This window comes from Tyto alba, unplaced genomic scaffold (assembly GCF_018691265.1).
Source record: "Tyto alba isolate M040663 unplaced genomic scaffold, T.alba_DEE_v4.0 Super-Scaffold_40, whole genome shotgun sequence".
NCBI classification, from domain to species: Eukaryota; Metazoa; Chordata; class Aves; order Strigiformes; family Tytonidae; genus Tyto; species Tyto alba.
Window position 1 is genome coordinate 28,060,879 of NW_024881316.1, and position 23,515 is coordinate 28,084,393.

Here is a 23,515-nt window from a genome sequence, read left to right on the forward strand (position 1 = left end):
CTTGTTTCTTTCCATTAGCTGTAAAGTCAGACCGGTACAGCTGTAGACAATTACTTTTCAAACACTTAAATTACATGAGATGAATCATTGTCCCAGTGTAGAAAAGACCCTGTCCTAAAGAAATCAGGTATTGCACAGCTTACATGATACGTAATTTGGTAGCTGTCATGTATTTCTGCAGCTCAGCCAACACAACAAATATTCTGAGGGACTGATTTCTTCTAACTGCTGCTGCTGCTGTGCTGCTGTGAGCACAGTGAGGTGAGTAAAGGCAGGGAGGGAAGTGTTTGTTCTGTTCTGTCCCAGAAACCTTATCTAGTTCCTGCCCAGTCACACACAGCTAACGTCCTTCTGGACATACAGCTCATCCTCTCTGTCTCTCACATATCAGCAGTAGTGCTCAATAATAAACAGGGAATACAGTCTGGAACAACCATATCAGATGTTTCTCTGGTTAAAAATAAATAAATAAATAAAATCCAGATGAAGAAATAGGAATAGGAGTTTCTTCATTTTATAGACCCTTCTGTCTGTTTAATCCACATCAGGTAAAACAAAAGATGTTCGATTTCTTCTTCCTAGAAGACAATAGACTGTGATGTCTGTAGCGCAGAAGTGGGCACTAGAGCTGAACGCCGTTCTTGTGGTAGGGTCACCAAAGGGCATCCTGATCCAGAGAGATGTACCCCCGCTCAGAGCTTGTCGGGGCCCTGCTCTCCCGGGAGAGGTACTGAATTCCTTTCCTTCCTCCCACTGGCCGCGGGAGCAGCTGCATTGCCGCAGTTCCCAGCTCTGAGGCTGCCGTGCAGGACTGACTGGGCTACCCTGGTAGCTGCAGCCGATGCACTGTTCCTCAGTAAACTTAGCCAGGAGATCACATCAAAAATGAATCAGCTCAGTCTCAAGGGTGTTGATTCCTGGCCAACGAAGCTACAGAATTTCTCATTTAAGGAGGTTAGGAATCATTTAACAAAATCGTTATTTCACCCAGGTGAAACACTCAATCCATAGCCTAAGGACCAAGAGGCTTTCAACCTTCCTAGATAGCGGGCTCAGACTGTAGCTCACACAGGCGTACGCAGGCTAGCTTTTACAAGTAGCAAGGTAGAATCCTGAAGGTAGCGTATTGATGGCAGTGTGGAGCTGAGCATGGGTCCATGATCAATTATTTACCCAGCTAATTAGGTGGGCTTTGCAGCCTTCACTCGCTGAATCCATTACACTGCGGGCACGTTTCCAGCACACTGGGTAGGACTGGTATGCCTACACAGTCTAGGCTTGCTACTGGTGCCCATGCAGATGCAAAGCTGTTGGTAAGCTATTCTTTTGTGGTTTAGGTTGGCAGAAGGGTGTTTTGGAAAAATAAACATTGCAGCATCAAAATTCTGGAACTGGAATAGGTGAAACTCGGTAGTATTCCTCCTGTGCGTACTGGAGTATCAGATACATAGTGGCAGTATCTGACGTTGGTGGTCCCTGCAGTACCCAGAGATACGGTTCATTGCCAGAAGCCAAAATGTAAACCCAAAACAAACAGAAAAGAAAACCTGACTCCTTTTGCTCATCCTGTGTTTGACAGCTGAACGCTCCTGTGTGAAATGCTTCTTGGTATTATAACACAATGGCCTCAAGGACTGGTTTGACGCTATTGCTGGCACAGACAAAAGGCTTATTGTTTTTCTGCTGAGCAGCCAAAGATGCCTGAAATACATTTTGTATATTTGGAATACAAAAACCATACATGCTGTAGTCATGTTACACAGGATACATTGTATATGTCTGATGCTGACCCAAGCTGATCTGCCTTTATGTATTAGTTTTCACACATCCCTGTGACACACCCAAATAGTAGAATCAAAAGAAAAGGGCTGGTTTCATCAGGAGGGTTATCAGCTTGCAGCAGATAGAGCAGTAGTAGTCATAAAGAAAAACAGATCATAAAGATTTTTTCAGTGTTGTGTTGCATACTTCTATGCACTGAAGACAGATGAATATTGTTTTTAATTTAAGAAAAAAACCCACAACAGCATAACAAGAGACTGTATTAATGCAGATTTTTATCACCCGAAGCAATGCTCTAAACAGGTAGAAGAGCTTTTAACAAGGTTGAAAGCATTTGATAAGGTTAAAAGATGGGGAACACATAGCATTTACTTAGATGAACAATTGAGAAAATGTGCACATCATCTCCTAACTCACTAAAAAGATAATAAAAACTTAAAGAATTTGAAAAAGAGAATTAAATCATACCCTTGCTCTTTACAGTGCTCTGGGATTATCCAGTCAACATTTTTTCCCAGCCGTAATCAGCCATGGACTGTCCCAGCACATGTTTCATCAATGTGCATCTATGACTATGGCTTTTGAGCAAAACACCTTGTGATTGGTACATATCTCCCAAAATAATGGTGTATCAATGAAACATCATCATGTATAAGCATAAGCTATAACCAGTTTTGCTTGCCCAGACAGGAGGGTCTGTGCAGGGAAGGGACTGGCACATGGATCCCACCTGGTACAGCCTCAGGATGTGCATCAGTATCGTTTGAAGTGCTCTGGAGTTCAGCAGTGTAGATGCAGTTTAAGTTAACTGAGGGTGTCAGCTGCTTGTGAGTGGCATTAAGAGCATCACAGACTGCTCTGAGCAACATTGCAGAGAAATCGTTGCACTTACAAATCTTGGCTGAACTAGGGGTAATCCTCCTCATTAATGCACGCAGCCTGTGCTACCCAATTCTCCAGAAAAAAAAAAAAAAAAAAAAATCTGTTTAGAAAGGGAACATTAAAAAAGCATTTAGTGTGTTAGTGTGGTCTGACAGGCATGTTCCGCAACTTGAAGTGCGCACAGAAAGAACAAACCAGAAAAGCCCACAGGAAACAGCTTTTACCATTTGCTTTGGAAGGCGTGAGTGAATACATTTTTTGTGCCAACATTCAAGGCGACCTTGATGCTCAAGGAGAAACCCATACAATTTCTCTCCAATGTGGAATAATAGAAAGCAAAAATAAAAATTCTGTAACTCTGTAGCTAAGCTGTATCTGGTTTCTTGAATTTAAAACCCTCCATGTTATCTTCATTGGGTATGTAAATATTCAGATTTCAGTGGAAATTAGGCACTTTGGTACTTGAGAAAACTCTGCTGGAGGCTCACCTGGATCTTTCGGTGTCAAATACTCCTTAAATCAGATTTCCAGTGAATTTTTACAATGATTTCATCCCCCCCCCCAAGGTGTGCCATTTTAATGCTAGGTGTTCTGACTCATCTTCTGGGCTGGAACACACACACATTAATGATAACTGTGATTATCCCCAGAGTATAACAATATGCACAACAGGAGAACTTGCAGTTCTGCTGTCAAAGCCTGTTTTGCTGGAGGAAAAAAAAAATCCCTTTGAACACCTTTGAAGGTCGTGCTATGAAAGACTAACTGCCTTCATAGTGTGGTTTATGGAGCTTGGCCAAAGCAGTTGAAGTGCTTTGGGTCATACATCGACACTGTTGCATTTCAAATGAAGTCACACAGTAAATCTTCATTTGCCTAGGAAATTTTCAGATCCTTTCATCTGAAGCTGTTTCAGTGTTGCTATTTTGATTCTTTGTTTCAGGAGGCAAAGGGTGTTTCTGGCAGTTTGGTAGCTGGGCATGCCTTTAAGGAAAATGCTATAATCAAGTAAGCACAAGTACAAGGCAGCAGCAAATCGAGTAATTCTGAAAAATCTTGAGCTAGATCTCTCAAATCAAATAGCAGATAGATCTAGCAGTGTGCTTGCTGCATTTGTGAAGAAATGGTGTGCAGATTCTACATACAGCTATAAAACCCCTAAATTGGAAAGGTGAAGGAAATAAACCGGAATTTTGAGTTGTGGCGTGGCACAAGGAGCTGATAAACCATCACAGTCTAACAATGAGACTCCTCATACCTGCCACTGCTACCTGTATGGTAGGTGTCAAGACTATGCTCGTACATATTTCTGTCACCTCCTGACTATGAGAGACTGGTCTCAACTTCTAGGCGGCTAGGCAGCCATCCCGTACGAAGTAGGTTGCATGGATACATGCTAGGCTACATCAGTACCAAGAAACCAAAGGCAGAGCCTATTCTGCAAGTGGCACCGCACGGTTTATGCCCATGCAGTTCATTAGTCCCCCAAATATCCCAGATAAGTGGCCGTGTCAGTGCTGTCTGACAGGAGCAGCCCAGGCCAGGCTCAGTCCCCGAGAGCCAGCTGCTGCGACCACAGGTCACTGCTCACGTTGTCGCCCTAGTCCCGGGCAGCGTACCAGCAAACGGTTTCAACAGCCACACACCCAGGGCACCTGCAAGGGGGAGGCCGTTTGAAGGGCTAATCATGGGCTTAGGGAGCAGCAATGGCTTTAATCTGTGTGCTTTTACAGGCGGCTCATCATGTGGCTTCAAGTCAGGCAAACACTTTTCAACTCAGTTTCTTCCTAGCTACGGGATGATATTAATATGCCTTCTTAACAGGATTATTATTATTATGAGAAGTATTATTACTCTGTAAAGCAAACAACTGTATCAACTCCATGGTATCACTCACTGCAATACAGATTAACTCTTACAGAACCCTCCACTATAGTTGCACCTTTCAAACTACAATTTTTCGCACCCCTAAGTACATTTTACAAAACCTAATTTGTCTTTATGTGGTCAGAAAATTAAATAGGACAGAAGAGAAAGCAAGAGTGAAGTTTAAGCAGTGAACCATGGTTCAGGAAGCCCTTCTCAATATTCAGTCCTCTCTCAAAGGGGCAGTAAGCAATTTTTAACCCTCGGCCTCCCACCCATAAACAATGAGTTGTAAATTCCCATTGAGACAGAATTTGTCTTCAGGTGTCTGAATGTACAGTATCCTGCACCCATGTGATTTGATGTTTTCCAGAACTATAGATTTAAGAGAAGTGGTATAAAAACTAGAGCAAAAAGGCAGGCTTTACCAGCAAACAAACTCAGTAACTCTTGTTTATTTATAATAGTGCAGGTACACACAAAAAGGCTATTGCCGAGGCTGATGAATACAAGTCTCAGTATTTAAACACAATCATGGGATTCTGTATATATCCTTTATGGCAGATTAATTAGAATGAATTGCCAGTTAGCGACTGTAAATTAATTTCCTCTGTTAATGCTTTTGCTCTGCAATACTCATTTTGATGATTAATGCTTCTCATTCTCACGCATCATGCATGCTGCCCAAGTGCTAAATGTATAGTCCACGTACACAGCGTGGTAGAAATTCCACTGCTTAGACACTATTTGGGTCCATTGATACAGGGGTCAAACTTATTTTAAGACTGCATCTTTTTCAGAAATTGCATTTGCTGTTTTCTAAATGGTAGAAACTATAAAACTAAACAAAAAAATACACACCTTCATTAATGTCTTAATGTTCTACTTTCCCTTTTATAAGTCCATTAATTTGTATACTATTCATTAGTGCATGACACAAATTCTAGCCTTCTAGTTAAAATGATGACCCGAGAAATGTGCTCCTGAAGTTAATTTTTATCATATTTTTTTATTAAACATTTTTCTCAGTTTATACTTTGAACATAAATACACAAGTTTTATGGCTCATGTTATAAAAGACACTACTATGTGTTAGAAAACATATATAGAATATATCATAGTGGTTACACTTGCTCCTCTCTTTTCCGAATATTTTCTGTAATTTCTAATAATCTAGAAAAGCAGTATCAGAAAGCAAAATCCAACCTACCTAGCAGCACAGTCTACAACAGCTATAAAGACTATGCCAGCTGTAAGAGAAACTTTGGTTCCTGCCTGTTTTCATAGTAAATACCAGTTAGCTGCATATCAGAAAACAAACATTGCACCTTGTGCTCAGTTAGTCACTAAAAATCTAGTTCATGACAATATGCAATTTTAAAGACAGACATAGAGCTTGTCTTTTGCTTTACAGCTTAGTAAAACAGATACTTATTTCCAAAACAGTATAATGTAAATGAGGGACCTGGTTCTGTTCTTACTGAAGTCACTGGCAAAACTCCAATGTACTTTCAGAAGAGCAGATTTGTACTTTGTTTCTAATGTTTTATTGATAAAACTGAGGAGAATTATATTTCATGTGGAAGATAGGATGAATTTCACTTTAAAATTCTAATGCATTAGTGCTAGCAGATCCCGTCATAACGCCATGCATGGATTTCCAGTTGAATGTGTGGTGAACTCTGCTCACTCTGTTTTATCACTCTGCTAGTGATAAAGATCCATGAGAGAGTGGACGTGATCCTCCAGTCCCGAAGGCACGGACATGGAATCCCACACCGAAGGAGCACACAGAATAAAACCTGTGGGTTTTTTACTGCAGTGTAGCAAATGGATACTAGATTATATATGTTTTATACACAGAAGAATATTTTAACTTGTTTTTTAATATACATACATTAAACTGTACAATGTAGTGCTTCCACACAGTGGGCAAAGAACAGCTCCCAGGGCCATAGCTATGGAAGAGTGTAGAAAATGCAACTGGCCTTGATCCCTCAAGCCAGGTAAGCCCAGGCAGTAGGCCAGGAAGAAGAGGAAAAGTTTAGGAAAATGTTGCCAACTTTCTTGCTTAGAGGCACTCTGCCTTTTTTTTTTTTTTTTTTTTTTTTGTGCATCAGGACTCATGCCAACACTAAGCCCATGCCAACGCTGACAACACTCAACTACAGTTGCAAGACACACAGAGAAAGACACTGAATAAAAGCACAAAATGGTAATGAAGACCCTAAGCCTACAACCTCATCTGTAACAAGTGTCTGTTGTGTTTCACTGAAGTCTGTACTATTATGGCTTAAGAATCCTGTTCTGATCAGGATGTTGGATGTGGGAAAAACTGCTGAAAAGAAATTGGGGTGTGTATCTGATTTCTGAAATGCCTATTTTGGTGCCATCCAGCAGGCAAAGACTGTTGCACTGGCATTCCCTCTGTTCCAGGTACTTGGTGTCAGGGAAGACCCAACGCTACTCCGGTGCTCTGTCAAACTTGGTAAGTCAGCCCACTCACCAATTTTGGGGTCACCTTGATAGAGCAGACAGACTGAAAATTTAAAAGACACACAAATCTGCTGCAAAATAAAGGAAATATATTTCAGCACCATTATCTAAAAAACCCTACTGCTATTTTGAAAAAAAAAAAAAAAAAAAAAAAAAAAAAAAAAAAACAAAACAGAAGAACAAAAATGAAACAAAATAATTCTGTCTCTAGTACTGTTTACCTTGAAATGTCATGTGCTGGGACACTGTAATTACAGTTGATGTTGATTTAAATTAGGCAGATCGAAACAAAACATGGCAAAATCAAGGAGTTTGTATTAGCAGTAGCAGAAATAATTTCAGGGCAAACCACCCCATTATTGGCACAGTAACAGTACCAAAGTAGCTGAAAGTTTTACTTGATTCTAGTCAATGCATACATCTGACAAACGTTCTGCTTCAGGTATATTTAATTTGCATTTTACTGCACTGAAGGACAGTAGTAGAGGTTCTTAACATATTTAAACGAAACTTAATCATCCTAATTTCTCTGTCTTTCTTTAAGTCTATTGATGAGGAGAAAGGATGTTCCCAGTGATTCAATTCAATGTTATCTGTATTAAACATATTTTGACTGAAGGATGTGTCTCATCACCATTTTTGGCAATGTCTTTCTGAGCCGAAGGCTTTGCCTTATATTTCACATGTGCAGAGGCTAGTGCAAAAAGCAATTTCAGTAGGAATCCCAAATTCAAAGTTTCCTTTGGAAATACATCAATTCATTAAGAAACAATGATTAGGTCTCTATTTAGAATTCAGCCCTCTAATACTACCAAAGCAACCAACCTGCCCAAATGAGCGAATGAAGCTGTGTGTGCTATTTTCACAGTATCTATTCACATGACCATACTTTGCTGAAATTCTGGGTGAAAAGAGGTGACCGCCACTCAGATACAGCCGTACCTGTGCTGTAGCTGTTGTGCTGTGACATTATTTGATATGTGTTTGCCTGAGGACGTAGCACAAATCAATTGATGTAGGACCTATACCCACAGTGATTACCTGCACTTCCTATAGATATTCCAATATTAGTATATTTCTCCCCAATTAATTATTTAATTAATAATTTCATTAGTAATTTACTGGATGTGCCTCCTTAAAAATGGCATAGTACATGTCTGGCTTTGATACTGAGTTGCCAGGGGGAGAATGTGTTAGCAGCACCACCATGCACACCTGTCCTGTACCTGTATTTTCTATTTTCCCTAACCCATAGCATCCTTAGAACTTTCTCTGTATAACGAAGGTGAGTCACAGACCCATTGCACCTACCAAGAAAATTAATGCACTTTTTGTACTGCAACTTTTTGGATAATACTGAGCATTAGAAATAATAATAATAATAAAATCTACTTTCTATATTAAAATAAACAAATACCAATCAATTAATATAACTGCTTTTATCTAGACCAAACTCTGGCTTGTGGAGTGATGTTACAAACTACTGTACTAATTATGAAATTAATATTAGCTTACATTAGACTATTAATTGTTTAAAAATATTTGCTAATTTGTTACAATCTACAGTCCATGCAATGTGTCACTTTGGAAAAAGAAACAACAGCTGATTTACATAAGCAAAAACCAGCATGAGACATGGCATGTGTTCCTTGCCTTCCCTAAGTGCTATAGAACATACTTGTGGTATTTATAAATGTGAATATAAATAAGGTAAAGATTCTAAAACCATTTAAAAGTGTCTAACAGATCCTTTTTGTTCTAAGTATCAAGGACAGCATCAAGGGCTGAACGTCTTCCAACACCCTAACACTGCAGAATGTTCTAAGTATGTGAAGACTGTCGTGCAACCCTTAATCCTGTGATCAAAGCCTACTGAAATTGCTCCCAGATGCTTAAAGTCTATCCATTTGGGTCCTAAGCTGGAATGTGCTGTAAGAGGATATCAGACTTTTTTTTAATAGCAGAAAGTATCTTGGATTTAGTTCAGTTAGATATTTAATAGCGGGATTTGCCAGACCATCACTGAAGACACTAGTTCATCTTGTCGCTGCTGCTTGGTCTTCTTGTTCACTCTTCTGTGTCCTTGGCCACCAGAAATGACTAATATTGAACTCGCTTTCACTTTCCGAGATCTCTGTCTTTTATTTTTAAATGAGATATTTTGATCCTTCAAAAGCTCGTAAATGTTACTGTCCTCTGGCCTGTGTTCTAGGGAACCTGATCCGTGAGACAAAGTAAGGGATCCAGAAGATGACGACAAGTCACTTTTTTGTGCAATGGATCCTACTGAACCCCCCAGCCAAATTGCAGTTTCATGGGTGTTACCAAGGGAAGAGCCCGGTCTTTCATTGTGCAGAACGTTCTTCTGGTCGTCATCTTTCAGTTCTGAGCCTGGAGGCAGGCTGTTCCTCAGCTTGTTTCTGTTCTTCTTGTTTACAGATGTAGCCGTTACAAGAAACCTGACTGGGCCGTTGTGTGCATGATATGACACCATGCCTCTTCCTGGAGCCAAAAGACAATTAAAGAATATTATTTGTTTTACCACAGTGTTCTACCATAATTAGTTCATGAAATTTGCTCAGAAAAGCATAACTCTTGAAACCCTATTGTATGCATCCAGTCTGTCTTGCGCCTTGTGTGTACACAATTTACAGAAAAAAGTGTACAAAAAAAATCATCTGTTGTACCACAAGTGTTTTAGGAGTGTAGTAATAAATCAGCTGAAACATAGCATTATGAATTTTAGTTGACATACTTTCGTGCTCTGTTCTCACAACAGCACGAGTACAGAAAAGCTGCTAACTTCTTTTTGTTGACATTGACACAAATGTAACACAGTGAGTTTTCTCCAGTAATCCGCAAAGAAAATACGTGATTTTCAGTTAATCCTATTGTACCTCTGTACCTCTCCAGAACAGCGTAAGAACATCTGTTTCATTGTAACAGACCTCTACACACTACACAGCAGGAACTAAAACTCATCCTTCTGAATTTTTGTCTAGTTACTGTGACAGATTCATAAGGAAATGAGTGAACAATTATTATTTTTTCTTTTTTTTTTTTGTAAGTATTTAAACACTGGGCTGTTGGCAATACAAGGAAGATTTACAGTGTGCAAACCATTAGAATGTATGAAAAACAAATTGCATACAGCCAAATTCAGAAGCTACAACAAATATCAGTATATGTGGCTTTTATAGCAAAATCAAAAAAAAAAAAAAAAAAAAAAAAGAGACAGTAGGATTGTACAAAATTAGCTACAATATGGAAAAGACCTAGTCTGTCAAGGGAAAAAACCCACAACCCTACAAATCATTCTGTCCATCCCTAACTCCGTAATGCATTCATGGTTGCAATAAAACATATTTTGCTTTTACAAAAAATGCCATGATATAGAGATGAATTATCACTATTGGAAGCACAACTGGAAAATGAAGCAATTTTTCAGTTCAAATTCTAAATACGGTATCAAAGACTATAAAGATAGATCTCTAAACATAATGCTGCTAAATCTGTGAAATCTGACAGATTTTGACCCAAAATACAAGAATATATAGATGACATAAACCACAATAATCAAAACAGAAAATGGAAGAATAACATGAGAGATTTTTTGATTCTGCAGCTATGCATTTTTTTGTGTTGCATTTATTTTCATCTATCATAGGTTCCATAATTTTAAGAAGCATTTATCCTGTGTCATACTGGATTATTGCTGCATATTTTGCTGAGCACAGAGGATTTCGTTTTCATTTTGCAAAGTTACATAAGCTTTTTTTTTTTTTTTCTCCCCCTGAAGGAAGTTGCAGACAGCTTGCCTCATAAAATCTGCCAGCTTCCCTCCACAGCACAGAAGCTTGAGCAGAATTCTGAACCCAAAACATAGCATGGCAAAGCCCCTATTAAACACACTTTTAAAATCTTGTTTCTGTTAGTAGCTTAAACATTTGCAAAGTGATACAGCAGCATTCATGCATTTGTACTTTAAATGGGGTAATAGGAAAGTAACTCAATAAGTACATCTCTCCAAAATGCAAAAATCTTTGTAATTGTCAAAAAAATGAAATGCATACTCTCTTATATTTTAAGTCTCCTGTTTGGAGAGAAAGGGAACAAAACCAATTTATGTCAGACAACAAACTAAATTTTCAGTATCTATGTCTCTAAACCTAATGCATCTATTTTTCCTAAATCTGGAAGAAAGATTGTTTGCCTTCTCTTCTCATCCCCACATATTTCACTGTACTCTGACAGGATTAATGCCTATCCTATTCTTATGCCCTAAAGAAAAACAGTTGTCCCAGCTCAAATAACTAAGACAAAACTAGACAAATATCTGGATATAAAGCTTAGGAAGAACAACAAATATAATTTTAACACAAAGCTCTGATATATATGTAAACAATAGAGATAATTTGGCAGGTTCACTTAAGCTACTGACAGAAGAGAAATAAAATCTTCAGTATAAAACCATTATACTTGATCCGTTTGAGAAATTTCACTCACCGGTTACTTTGGGAATCCCCTGCAAGCGTGGCACTGGTAATGCTACTATTATACCCAGGTTTGTTCCAACCAACAATAAACCATGGCACACCAGGAGGCTGGTCACAGAAACACGCTGCTGCCCTGCAAAGTTCAGGAAGTGCTTGGTTACTTCAGAGTGATGATCTTTGACTAGCTCAAAGTGACTTCAGGCAAACACAATCAGCTGTGCCATCTCATTCAGCAAAGCACTCATCACAAAGGCAAATATTTTGCTGGATTGTGGTATTAAACTTTACATACATGACAATTTAAATACTATTGAACTTCTGAAACACTCTGTCCTAAATCTCTAAAGCACAGTATCTAAAAGTAGACATGAATTATCTTTACAAATAGACTATGTTTGTGTATTCTCAGTAATAAAACTGAAACGCATTTCACCTCACAATACTCCATAATATATTGCCATAACACACTATACTCAAACCTCTTCATGATTACTTTTTTTCTCCTAGTTTTTATTCTGTGAAACTGTATCCGAAGTGCTGTGTCCCTTTGTTTGAGTTTGGATCCCCCCGTACAAGAATGGCATTGGCCCAACAGAACAAGTCCAGTGGAAGGTGACCAAGATGGGCAGGAGACTGGATCACATAGAACACAAAGAGAGGTCAAAGGCAGTGCTGTCTGCACCTATCTGACGGGAGGAGGCACAGAAGACAGAGCCAGACTCTCTTCAGATGTGCACAGTGGATCAAATTTGGAACACGGGAAATTTGGATGGGAAGTAGGGAAAAGCTTCTTTATCGTAAGGGTGGTAAAACACTGCAAGAGGTTGTGGAATCTCCATCCAATCTAAAGATATTAAAAATTTGTCTGGACAAGTCCTTGAACAACCAGTTCTAACCAGGCCTACTTCAAAAAGGAAGGACAAGATGACCTCCAGAGTAATTTCCAATCAAAACTATTCTATGGTTTTCTACAACGTATTATTTATGGGATTGCAATGCTTACTAAATATGTTTGCTTCAGTATAGATGGACTTTCAGAATGGTATTAACAAGTTTCAGAAATGGAAACTACAGCCTGACCAAACTTTTGCCATGGCCCAAGTTTATGCGGAGGAGCATTTAAACCTTGTTAGAATCCTCCAGGTTCAAAACCTACGTGTTCTTGGATTTATGATTAACTTTCCATGCAAGAGAGCAGTCATTCTCATCTTTGTCACAGCTCTCAAGTTGTTAATCACTTCATCTGTAAGTACGGAATTTGGATTCTTCATCTGACATAACCTGGATGAACCCGTATGTTCCACACTTTGGAAAAGGGCCTTAATTATGGTGTATCACAAACGAATGCATTTTCCACCTCATCCCTTGAAGCTTAGCCAATTTACATCCAAGACTATGAATCACAGACCCAGTGGGAAAGTAGGGAAGGAGCAGCTTGACTGTATCCCAGAGCACTCAGCTGGACAGCAGGAGGCAGACCACAGTTCAAGTCCTTCCTCACAGAACCTCACAAATTGCAAACAAAGTATTAACGCAGCAATGGGGTGTTGTACAAGGTACACATAGGGCCAGATCTGGAATCCCAGCTCTACCTACCTAAAACCACATTCTAAAAAAACCCTAAAGGCACCACGGTTAGGTCATCCTCAGCAGGTGTAACAAGCATAGGTGAGTTGAAGAGGCTCCATCTACTCACGCAGACCTTCAGACACATCTGTGTTGTTTTCCATAAACTGTATGGTGGTAGGACTGCATCATCCCCCTTCAACTACATAGACATGGATGGTCTATGCCTATAGATAAATGAGAAGCCTTTTGAAGCTGGGAGTTCGCTCTTTTGAGGGTTTTTTTTTGTTTGATTTGGTTTTGGTGTATGGTGTTTTTTTGTTTTGTTTTGTTTTGCTTTGTTTGTTTGTTTGTTTGGGGTTTTTTGTGTGTGTGTGCGCATGTGTGTGTGCATTTGTTTTTGGTTTGTTTTCTTGAGATATTAATGGAATTAATGTAGTTTCCAAAACAAAGCACACAAAGGCACGCCTTCAGCACAAAAGTTCAACCAGTGATGACCAAGCACCACTGTGTATTGGTGTTCTCAAAAACCAGTATTTGAATTCTGTGTTTTAAAGATCAGGCTTGCTCAAGTTATGTATGGCATGTGAATCCTCTCCCACAACTGGTGCCACAGCAAGTGCAAGGTAACTGCAGGTTAGTTTGACTTCACTCCATTTCACTTAAAGATTGTATTACAAACCATGAACAGAAATGCTTAAGTACAATTTTTAAACTGTTAAAATTATCAAAAACTGCAATTGTACTTTTGCCTCTCAAACACCTTGCAGAAGCAAAATGCTCACATTTTTAAATAACAGATTTTTGATGCTTTTTTAAGCATTTAAAATGTAAAATAACATGCATGATTTCATACTACAACCCTGAAGCAACTTCTAACCAGTAATTTTTACCAGGGAAAACTGGTAATATGCATTACTGTTTCCATAGGTGAAAACAGCAAATTATCAGCCAGCAACATAAAATGTTAAACACTGAGCACAACCTTAAGCATGAACCATCCATAGCGAGGCCGAAAGTACAATCACTTGCTTTGAAATCTTAGAAAGAAGGAAACATCTGCATCTGAAAATATAATATGAAATAGCATAAAAACAACTGAAAAAATTATATATAGGTTAAAAAAAAACCTATTAAAACACTAAAGTATTAATTTGTTATCTGCTAGCCAAGGCTTGAAATCATACTTTTCTTTGTTGTCTTGAGATATTTATTTTGATACATCTCAAATTCAGAGAAAAAAAAAAATAATCTAATTTTCTAGAATGTGTTATGCAGTAAGCACAGAAGTTAACAAGATGGGAAAATTATAACTATAAATACCAAAACCAATCAAATACTCCTATCTTTAAATTACAAATACTTCTATCTTTAAATTACAACTTTTAGATCACACTGTCCCAATTCAGACAGAACTGTTAAAACCTGTAAAATAATCTGACCAAGATCTTGACTTTATGAAGAACTGAAGCCAGAAATTAAGCTTATACATGGACAAATGTTTTTACTGCCTATGTTCTGCTCTATGTCCACCTTTCTGGAGTCTCAATTACAACAGCCACCAGACCTGGGTAAATCCTCCTGTGTTCCCACATAGATCTTCTGAAGTCAACCCTAGGTAGATGCAAGGGCATACTGGTGCATATTCTCTTATGTGACCATGCTGCCTTCACTATATAAAAACAAGCCCACTGTACAGATCTATTGGGATGACCTAAAGTTTCCCCCAATCTGTTTATCGTTTCCCAGCAGTAAAATCATAAAACAACTGCATTTTATGGTCTGGCACCTGGTAGGGTGGGGACAAAAGAAAGCTGTAAGCCTCAAAGTATAGTTTGTTTTCCACAGAGAGGAAATTATACTTTTTTTTTTTTTTTTTCCCCCTTCTTTGCTTTTCTCCTCTGTTTCCAGGAAACACACATGACATTAGAGGATATACAGATATAAACAGAATACAGCAACTCAAGCAGAAATCACCTCTTTGTTAAACAGATAACCTGCCACAGTCCATATAAGCAATGAAATTACATGTATCAAGTTCACAGTAGTCTCTTTAAAAGGATAAACTATTTTAGAGCTGGAAGGAAAGACATGTTTAAGGATCTTCTTGAAGAATTAAATATTGAATGTGACTATGAAAAAAAAGTGGACTGTATTCATGTGCAGTATGATATTTTTTTTTTTTTTTTGCTGTGGTCTGTGATAAAGGCTGGTGAAAAGCTGTCTTTGTTGAGATTTCAGCTACAGATCACAAACGCTAAGCATAAACTTACTCTACAAATGAAGTACATTGCACTAGTGAAGTGTGTATAATTTGTTTTCAAATGTTAATAGACTTTTTTTCCTGCTGCTCAGTATGCCCTCTGCTCAGCTAACAGAGCTGTGCTTGGGGCACTTAAAAGCAATCCTGCTGTACTGTGGTTTACAAGATAGTGAAATAAATAGTTACCTGGACCTGTAATAATGATGATGCTCTTTTTTCTCAACCATTCTCTTCCTTCCTTATATGGCATTTGTGCTGTTTTGGCGTTTTGTTATAGAACACAAGCTTGTTATACATTATTAGGAAGTATTTCTGATGATATATGAAATAAAGGTACTGCGGACCACTCCAGACTAAATGTCTATCCTGTGGTTGCCTCCGTGACTCTGGTTTAATTTCCAGTCCTGCATTGCCACACACAAACTTCCCATAACTCCAGAAAGCAAGAGCCCTCCCAGCTCCATTCTTCATAAGTAGACTGACACAGATTAAAAAGGTTACATGCAGCAGATAAAAAATTCTGCCAAACAGAGTCTGCTTTTTTCATTACTAAACTTTGCTAAATCATAAAGACAAACACCTCCTGTGCCATTTCCCTTACACTTCATTCCTCTCTGATTCTGTCCTGTGCATTGTGCTTGCAGGGTTGTCTTCCTCAAAGCAAGGGAGGCACATCCTTTACAACAAGGAGAGCAGATAGTGATATTTAAAGTCATTCCCTCCTAAGAACAAACTTGGGAAAAAATCTAATGCTATGAGAACTGGTTACTAAGGATATGCAAACCTCCTGCTCCTCTATCTTAATTAGTTACTACAACTATCCTTTAACTACAGCACTGTAATTCACAGTAACCATTCCTGACAGTGACAGTAAGTTTTCCTTATACTGTATAACAACAAGATAATTTCATTAACTTCATAGAGTGACATTTCCCTCATTTACATTGTTCTAAACGAAGACAGATGACATCTCCAGGTAGCCTATGAGGCCAATATTACATATTGTTGTTCCTACTAAAATCTTGGCAAAAGAAGTCCAGCTTCTTTGAAGTTATATTGAGATCTTGACTTTTTCATCTCTCTCTTAAGACCCTTAGCAATATTTTTACACTGATTTCTTCTCTCTCATTTCAATACCGGTTGAATTTTTACTTATCTGTTATTTTTGCATATTAAAGAACTCCTGTTGGATTTCAAAATACTATCAGCTGTTTCCTTTAAAACTAAAGTCCTAAAAATCCTCACTAAAGGCAAATACATATTTTATAAATACTCAGCTATTTCACTCTTTTTCTGTTTGACTTTTTTTTTCTTTTTAAATCTCAGTGTATACTACACAGAGCTTGATTTATTCTTCAGCTGCTTTTAGTTCCAAAAGGTCCTTATTGCTGCTTTATTATGTAAATCTCCTACTCCTCTGTCTTTTAGCCTTTGCTGTTGCAGCATTATTGGGATCATATAAGCAGGCCCAAGAGCTGACGCTAAATAATTGAAATTCATTTCATTTTTAGAATGGATTTTCCCTTGGAACGTTTGCTGTAATGTTCTACTCCTGAAATAAATTTCCACTTCCATTCACTGGCATGCTCTTTGTGAAGATGCTGAGGAAAAAATGAAGGAACTAAAATGGGTAAGAATGACACCGAAGAGATATAATTAGCTAACAGTTTCACAAAAAAAGATGGTATGTTACATCAGCAGTTTTATTACCATGGCAATGAACACTACAGCTAAATTTCTGAAGATTTTTATATGCAGAAAAAATGTATAAGGGGAGGCCCTACTTCCCTTTTTTCTCCCACTATAAACAGAAGAACATATTAAAAGTTAATCTTCTTTTTACAACTGATCTCAAGTTCTTTGCATAACTGTGATGAATTCAATCAAATGACCTATTTAAAGGCAGGTGATTTGCTGCTGACACCACATGTAAGAAACACCCTGTCTAGAACATGATCTAAATGGACACAATTTAAAATAGAGCTTTATTGCAAAGCTAACGTCATCTGAAAGAAAACATGGTAAGACAACACAGCCTGAAGAAGCAAAACATTTTTTGATGCAAGATTTATACCTAACTCTTGTAAGAATATAAATATAATCTCAGCCTGGGAAGAACTGGCTTCTGCTAGAAGCAAAGCAATAAATCTGGCACACGCATTGCCCATAAAAACTGTAGACGCTCAGGAGAGAGACGGAAAAAATGGTTGTCTCCTCATGGACACCTCATGCTCAGCCATGCCAGCATCACTCTTCTGCCCATCTCTTCTCCTAGCACTGGCACAGCTCCCACACGATGTGCTTGCTGATGCTGAGGCCCTAGCCATTCACTTGCAAAACTGACAAGTGCAACTGTCTGTGATGCTGATGACCAAACAGCTTCTGCCTTAAAGCACTTCAAGATCCATTAAATTTTATCCTAATAACCACTGGTTCCATCTTTACGTACAAGATTAACCATTTAATTCAACAGATTAAAGCTCCAGTCAGCAAAGCGCTGAACTCCAAAATGCCAGCATGTGAGTGGTTCAGCTGAGTTCGCTGGGACTACTGATGTATCTAAAAATAAGCAACCGTTTGTTTGGTCCGATCCTAGGCAAATTGACTGCATCATGTACTCTGATACTAAGTTCCAGAAGCAAATGCTAAAATTTGCAAAGCAAACATATTTTCATGGGAGAATGCACTGTCCTACTGCTTTACAGTTACAAAAGAAAAAAAAAAAAAGACTAAACAGAAGAATCCACCTGCTTATCTATATAATTACATTTATAACCTCTAAGGAGGAGAGCTGCTAATCAACCAGTTCACTGCACACATTGTTCTTCTGGGCAGGCACTGATTGTGATTTACTAAAGCAAACAGTCATGAAAGTTGTCAGACTCAAAGTCTGAGATGGACCTTCTGATTCTGGCCTAATCTACACCACTCTGGAAAACGATGGTGATAAAGACAAAAGAGAAATGTTATCACATGATGTGATTCAGCTACCTGGCAACATATTGTGAACAGGTGTGGCAATGTTAATATCCTGGAGGTGTTTCAGTGTCTCAGTGTGGAACAGGCGAAGCGTAGATCCAGATGTGAAGGCAATCCAGATTCCCACTCCAGCAACAGCCATGTGAGAGATTACCATCCCTTCCTCTTGATGGGCTTCAAAATGGCTCTGTAAGAAAAAACAAGGATTGTGTGGGGACATGCAACTGAACATCATTCAACCTTCCTTATCAGCTCTTAGGTGTAGGCACTGTATCTTTGTCTGCTGTGTCAAGGACAAAGCTAGTTTCCTCTGCTTTGCTCACAATATGTTCTGACTGATGAATATTATGTGTTAATTAAACTGTTAATTTTTTTTTTTGAAAATACATTATCATTAGAATGGAAGGATTCTCAGCTCTTGAGACAAAGTTCTATCTCATGACAGAATAACTTCACAGCAACTTAGATAATATATTTCTTAAAAATATTGCATAGTAGGGGCTGGCAAGCCCATAACAGCTCAGACTTAAAAGGATTTTGTATTTCTTTATTGATACTCCTTTGGGAAAACTACCACAGATGAAGTTCCTGGGAGTGGGCAGATTTTTTTCCTAGTATGTTACTTTTATCTACAGAAGAACTCCTCTTTAAACAATAAAAAGTATTTTTCTCTGTTCTGTTAGGGGGTCTTTTCAGAAGAAGGATAATAGAATCAAGGAAAAAGTAATCTTTAGAAAGTAGAGTGTTTATGAATACAAATACACAATTCTTTGCTCAACTACGTACATAACAATGTGAGCCTTAATACTGTGTCTTGCTTTTTGGCTCATAGACACTTCTGAATTTCACAAGTATTAGCTATTTTGTTTTCCTGTCCTTCAAAATATTGATGCTTCTCATTAGAAAAGCCAAAATCCTCCTTCTGAAGATGTGCAATACAAGGACTTTGAAGATAGACTTTTTCCTTAGTGCCTTCAGTTAGAACTTCTGCATGGCTCCAGCAAGACCAAAACCTCTCTACTTACCCCTGTTAACATGAAAGATAAAGCGGTAGTAAAGTTCTTTAATCATTAACAAGAAGTAGGTTTTTTTTTTTGCCACTTTTGTAAGTAAACTGTCTTAGAAGTTAAACACAGACTTTTAATGTTGTGCCAGCTATTATCAAATACTGAGAGCTATTCTGACAAACATAAAACTTCCTTGGTTAAATAACTGACAAACTGTTCCTTGGATACAAAACCCTCTCTGAGGGATATGGAAGTAAATATCTTCTAGTATTCATGCTACATATTATATACTCTTAATTATATTTGCAGATAAAATGCAAAAGTACCTCCTCCCTCCTTGTAAAAGTACACTTAAATTTTCCATGCATTACAATTAAGAGTTACATTTTGGTATTTTTTCATCAAAATCAAAATTACATGTTTCTCAGGATAAGATCTTGGCCTAAGACAGTTATGTTTTTAATATATCAGGGTTATAGTTATATTGTTCAAATTCTCCATCTAAATTCAACAAGCAAGCTAAGGTCAGAGATAAAGAATAGAAGTTTAAGCTTTCACAAAGACTAACTTCTGATATTATACTTAGTAGGCACTTTATTTTCTTTTCATACTTAGTGCTTTCCACTGAGAAATTGACTGTTTAAAAGTAAGAGGAATGATTTTTTTTTTTTTTTAAATTTTTATTTGTTAACACTGTTCTTCAAATATTCAGTTTTTGGTATATGAACAGAGAAGATTCTCTTCAGCTATTACGCAGTGGTTCAGTTTTTGAGCGTTATTGTATTATCTTTTGACTCTGAATAACACCACTGCAGAATGAAAGGTAAGCACCTCTGGCAGGCATATTCACTGCTTTCCTCAAGTAACCTCCATTCATTCTGTACCAAACGATATAATTTGAAAATCATATGATTTATTCAATAGAAGAATTCATCCATTAACATCTTTCAAAACCAGAAACATCTCTTATGGCTAAATTTCCAGATATTCTCATCATGCATGTTTTACTGCAAAGAGGATTTAAAAATAGTAACATCTGTTTACAGACTCATATCCTTACACAGATGATCAACTGATTTCTCAAAAATTTCTCAGGGACAGATCTAAGGCCACTGAAGTGAACCTGACCAGGAACTGGCACTGTATGAAATTAGAAGAAAAATGAAGCAGATCGTAAGAAATGAATTTTCTCTGGAGTGGTCTGACCACAGCTGACAATTCTGCTGGTGCCACTATAAACAACTTGCACACGAATTTTTGTCACATTCCATTTTTACCAGCCAACTCATTATACTCCCACTTAGCCTGTCCTGCCATTCATACAGCTGTCTGCTGAAACACATAGACTTGTTTAAAGTAAAACTCTAATACTGTCAATGCCACAAGAAACATGTAAAAAGAACCATTCTTCTCATTCAAAGGGTCTTTTAACATGGAGCAGGAACATAACCCAAACCTGTACATTCTTTTACAAATGCATAAGTTTTTGTATGGAGGATAGATGTGACATCTGTTTCAATTACATGTCTTTCTGAAAATCAATAGCTGGACTTTTTCTTCAATTTTTTCGTTTTTTCTTTCCATAACAAAAAACACAGATACAAAATGTCTTATTCCCTTCGTTGTATAAAAAAAATTTTGAACTTCATTTTACTTTTCTCTTTTAGTTTTCATACCTACATTCCTGTCTATTCAGAGCCCAGCTTTTTTTCCCCTCAGGCTCTCTCGTTCAAACTCTATAGCAACATGAGAGCTGCAGAAGACATTCTGGATGCTGCAGCCCGCCTGCCCAGCAGTGCAGCCCAACATAGCTCACTATTGTTTCAGCAGCGTGGGGCGTAGCTGGAGTCTTTCTTTTGAGGGGGTGCTCACTTGCACCAAACAGCTGTGCCAAGAACTGAACCACGATTTCTCAAGCTTCATGAGAAATGTATAATGGGTACCATTGTCCACAAGGTAAAACAAATTACTTTTACTGCTCTAAAGAAGTTACAGTACTCAGGCAACATACACTCCTGTATAGGGATTTTCATTTGTTTTGTTTATTCAGCTGAACATTTCAGAGTAACTGGTGTACAGTTAGCCAAATTTTAAAAACAAGACAAAACAAATCAGGATGGAATGCCATTCAATTGGTGACTTTGTTTTTAAACAAACACATACTGCCTTTGCAGAGCATAAGGGTGCATAGGCACAGAGACCACTAAGGGATCAAGGTCTACACTCAACGGCAATACAACTATCAGATCTAGGGTCAAGACTAAGGACAAATTTATTCTTCACAGAAAGAGTATCAGGGTATGTAATTAACATATAACAGAAACTAATGAATTTTTCATATGCACCTTGCCAAGGGCCTTGAGGCACTGTGCCAGTTTGAGCTACTGTGCCAATAAAAGACATTTCCTAAAACATTCTATTGCAGTAATATATAATTAAAACAAGTGAGTTGAGAGTCTTATCCATATCAGAGGGGAAAAAAAGCTGGAAAAGCAAATAACATCCAAACCAAATATATAGGATGCCAAACCTGTTCATTTACTAATCGTTATTAAAAAAAAGCTTAAATAAGAATCTTAGAAAAGCAAGGAGGCATGGAATGAGATTGTTTTCAAGGATAATGTACTTTGCAATTAGCAAATAAACAGTTAAGCATGACATATCTATGAAGCAAGAAGTGCCTCACAAAGACAAAGTTTGCAAAATAGTCTTGAATACGCTCATGGGCTTGCACAAATATGGCCTCAAAAACTAGTCAGGTGCCTTTGTAGATAACATATATGATACAGAGCATACAATATGTATGCATGATAGTACAAAGCAATGAACAAAGAAGTAGCTGCAATTTGAAGTATATGGAGATATAAAGGAGTCCAGCAAAGAAGAAGGAACAACAGTTGAGCCCTATGCAACACTTGGATTGCTGCTGCTAAATGTGAATGTTACGCAAAAAATCTAGAGTCAAATCATTACTACTAACTCTCAACAAGAGAGGGCACAGAGGGAGAACAAATATTTCCTCGCTGCTATTTCCTTTCATATAGAAAAGCTTCTGTTCTGCACAGTAAGGAAGAGGTAGCACAGATGTATTCAGCTGCTGATACTGTTAAAATATTCCCTATAGACAGAGTTTAAATTGCCTCATGTATAATATAATATTGAAACAATATTGCCAATGAACATAGTATGCATGTCATAGCAGATCACTTTAGGAAATATAAACCCAGGAAGTTATCAAAACAAGTCAGGTAACTGAGTAGGTAGCAACAGTGAAAACATTAGTGAGCTGTTCAGTCTGGTCAGATGATGATAGCAAGATCCATGCTTGCTTGCATATGTCTTAGGACCAGTAAAGAGGCAACAGAAAATAATCATTTGTTCACAGTTCTGTGAGGAAGATGACATGCTACGGTATGGATATTTGTGTGGAATAAAGAAGATGAACCTTAGCCAGTCATACAAAACCTCATCACGTTCTTGAACAAAATTATTCATGTCAAGAAAACATTATTCAACCCATACGCACCATTTCCAGTTGCACCATTTCTTATATGTTGTTTTCTACAGCATTCCTTGCCTGCATATTAATTATATGCACTGACTTTTATACCTAATCTGAGCTATTAATACAACGGACAGGTTAGTTTACAAAGCACTCTGGAAAAGAAAAGTAATCTGTGATGCTTTTGTAGGAAAACTTGTAGTAACAGCTGAAAAACGAAACTACCGTATCTGAGAGATATTGATAGAATATTTGTTATTTTATATCTCAGCTTCTGTTTTCAATACTGCAATCTGTTACACTATACTGTATTTTGATAAAGTAAGCTTTATACATTCTTTAATCCTCAAAGCTTGTCTAATTGGTTTTGTTCTCTTGTGCCAAAACAGCACACAGCCCAAACTGCAGCTGTACCACCTGATCTGGGAAGAGCTTTGTGACAGAATTAAGCCAGAACTGCAAAACTTATTTACAGAGATCTGGCTGTATGAAACCAACCTCACAGGAATAATCTGGCTTCAATTCTCTTCTTGAGAATCAGAGAGATTCACCATCAAATTCTGTAGGACAATAACCAGAAGTGTCCCAGAGGCTACACTGCCCCCCCAGTGAAGCAAACAGAAGTCCATTTCAAGCATCTATCCAACTCACTTTTCCAAAATCTTTCCCTCATCAT

General features: G+C 37.9%; 1 protein-coding gene across 5 annotated transcripts in view; it reads right to left on the reverse strand.

Annotated features, from left to right (window-relative positions):
• Positions 1 to 4,953: 4,953 nt before the first annotated feature.
• The window catches only part of ARHGEF10 (Rho guanine nucleotide exchange factor 10), a 119,973-nt gene continuing 101,411 nt past the window's right edge, over positions 4,954 to 23,515 (reverse strand). For all 5 annotated transcript variants that reach the window (XM_033009942.2, XM_033009941.2, XM_033009940.2 and 2 more), the window contains 3 exons: positions 18,343 to 18,517; positions 11,533 to 11,655; positions 4,954 to 9,528 (listed from right to left, as the gene is read on the reverse strand). In XM_033009942.2, the coding sequence (XP_032865833.2) occupies positions 9,014 to 9,528; positions 11,533 to 11,655; positions 18,343 to 18,517 (813 nt within the window). In that variant the 3' untranslated portion in view covers positions 4,954 to 9,013. The remainder of the gene's footprint in view (positions 9,529 to 11,532; positions 11,656 to 18,342; positions 18,518 to 23,515) is intronic.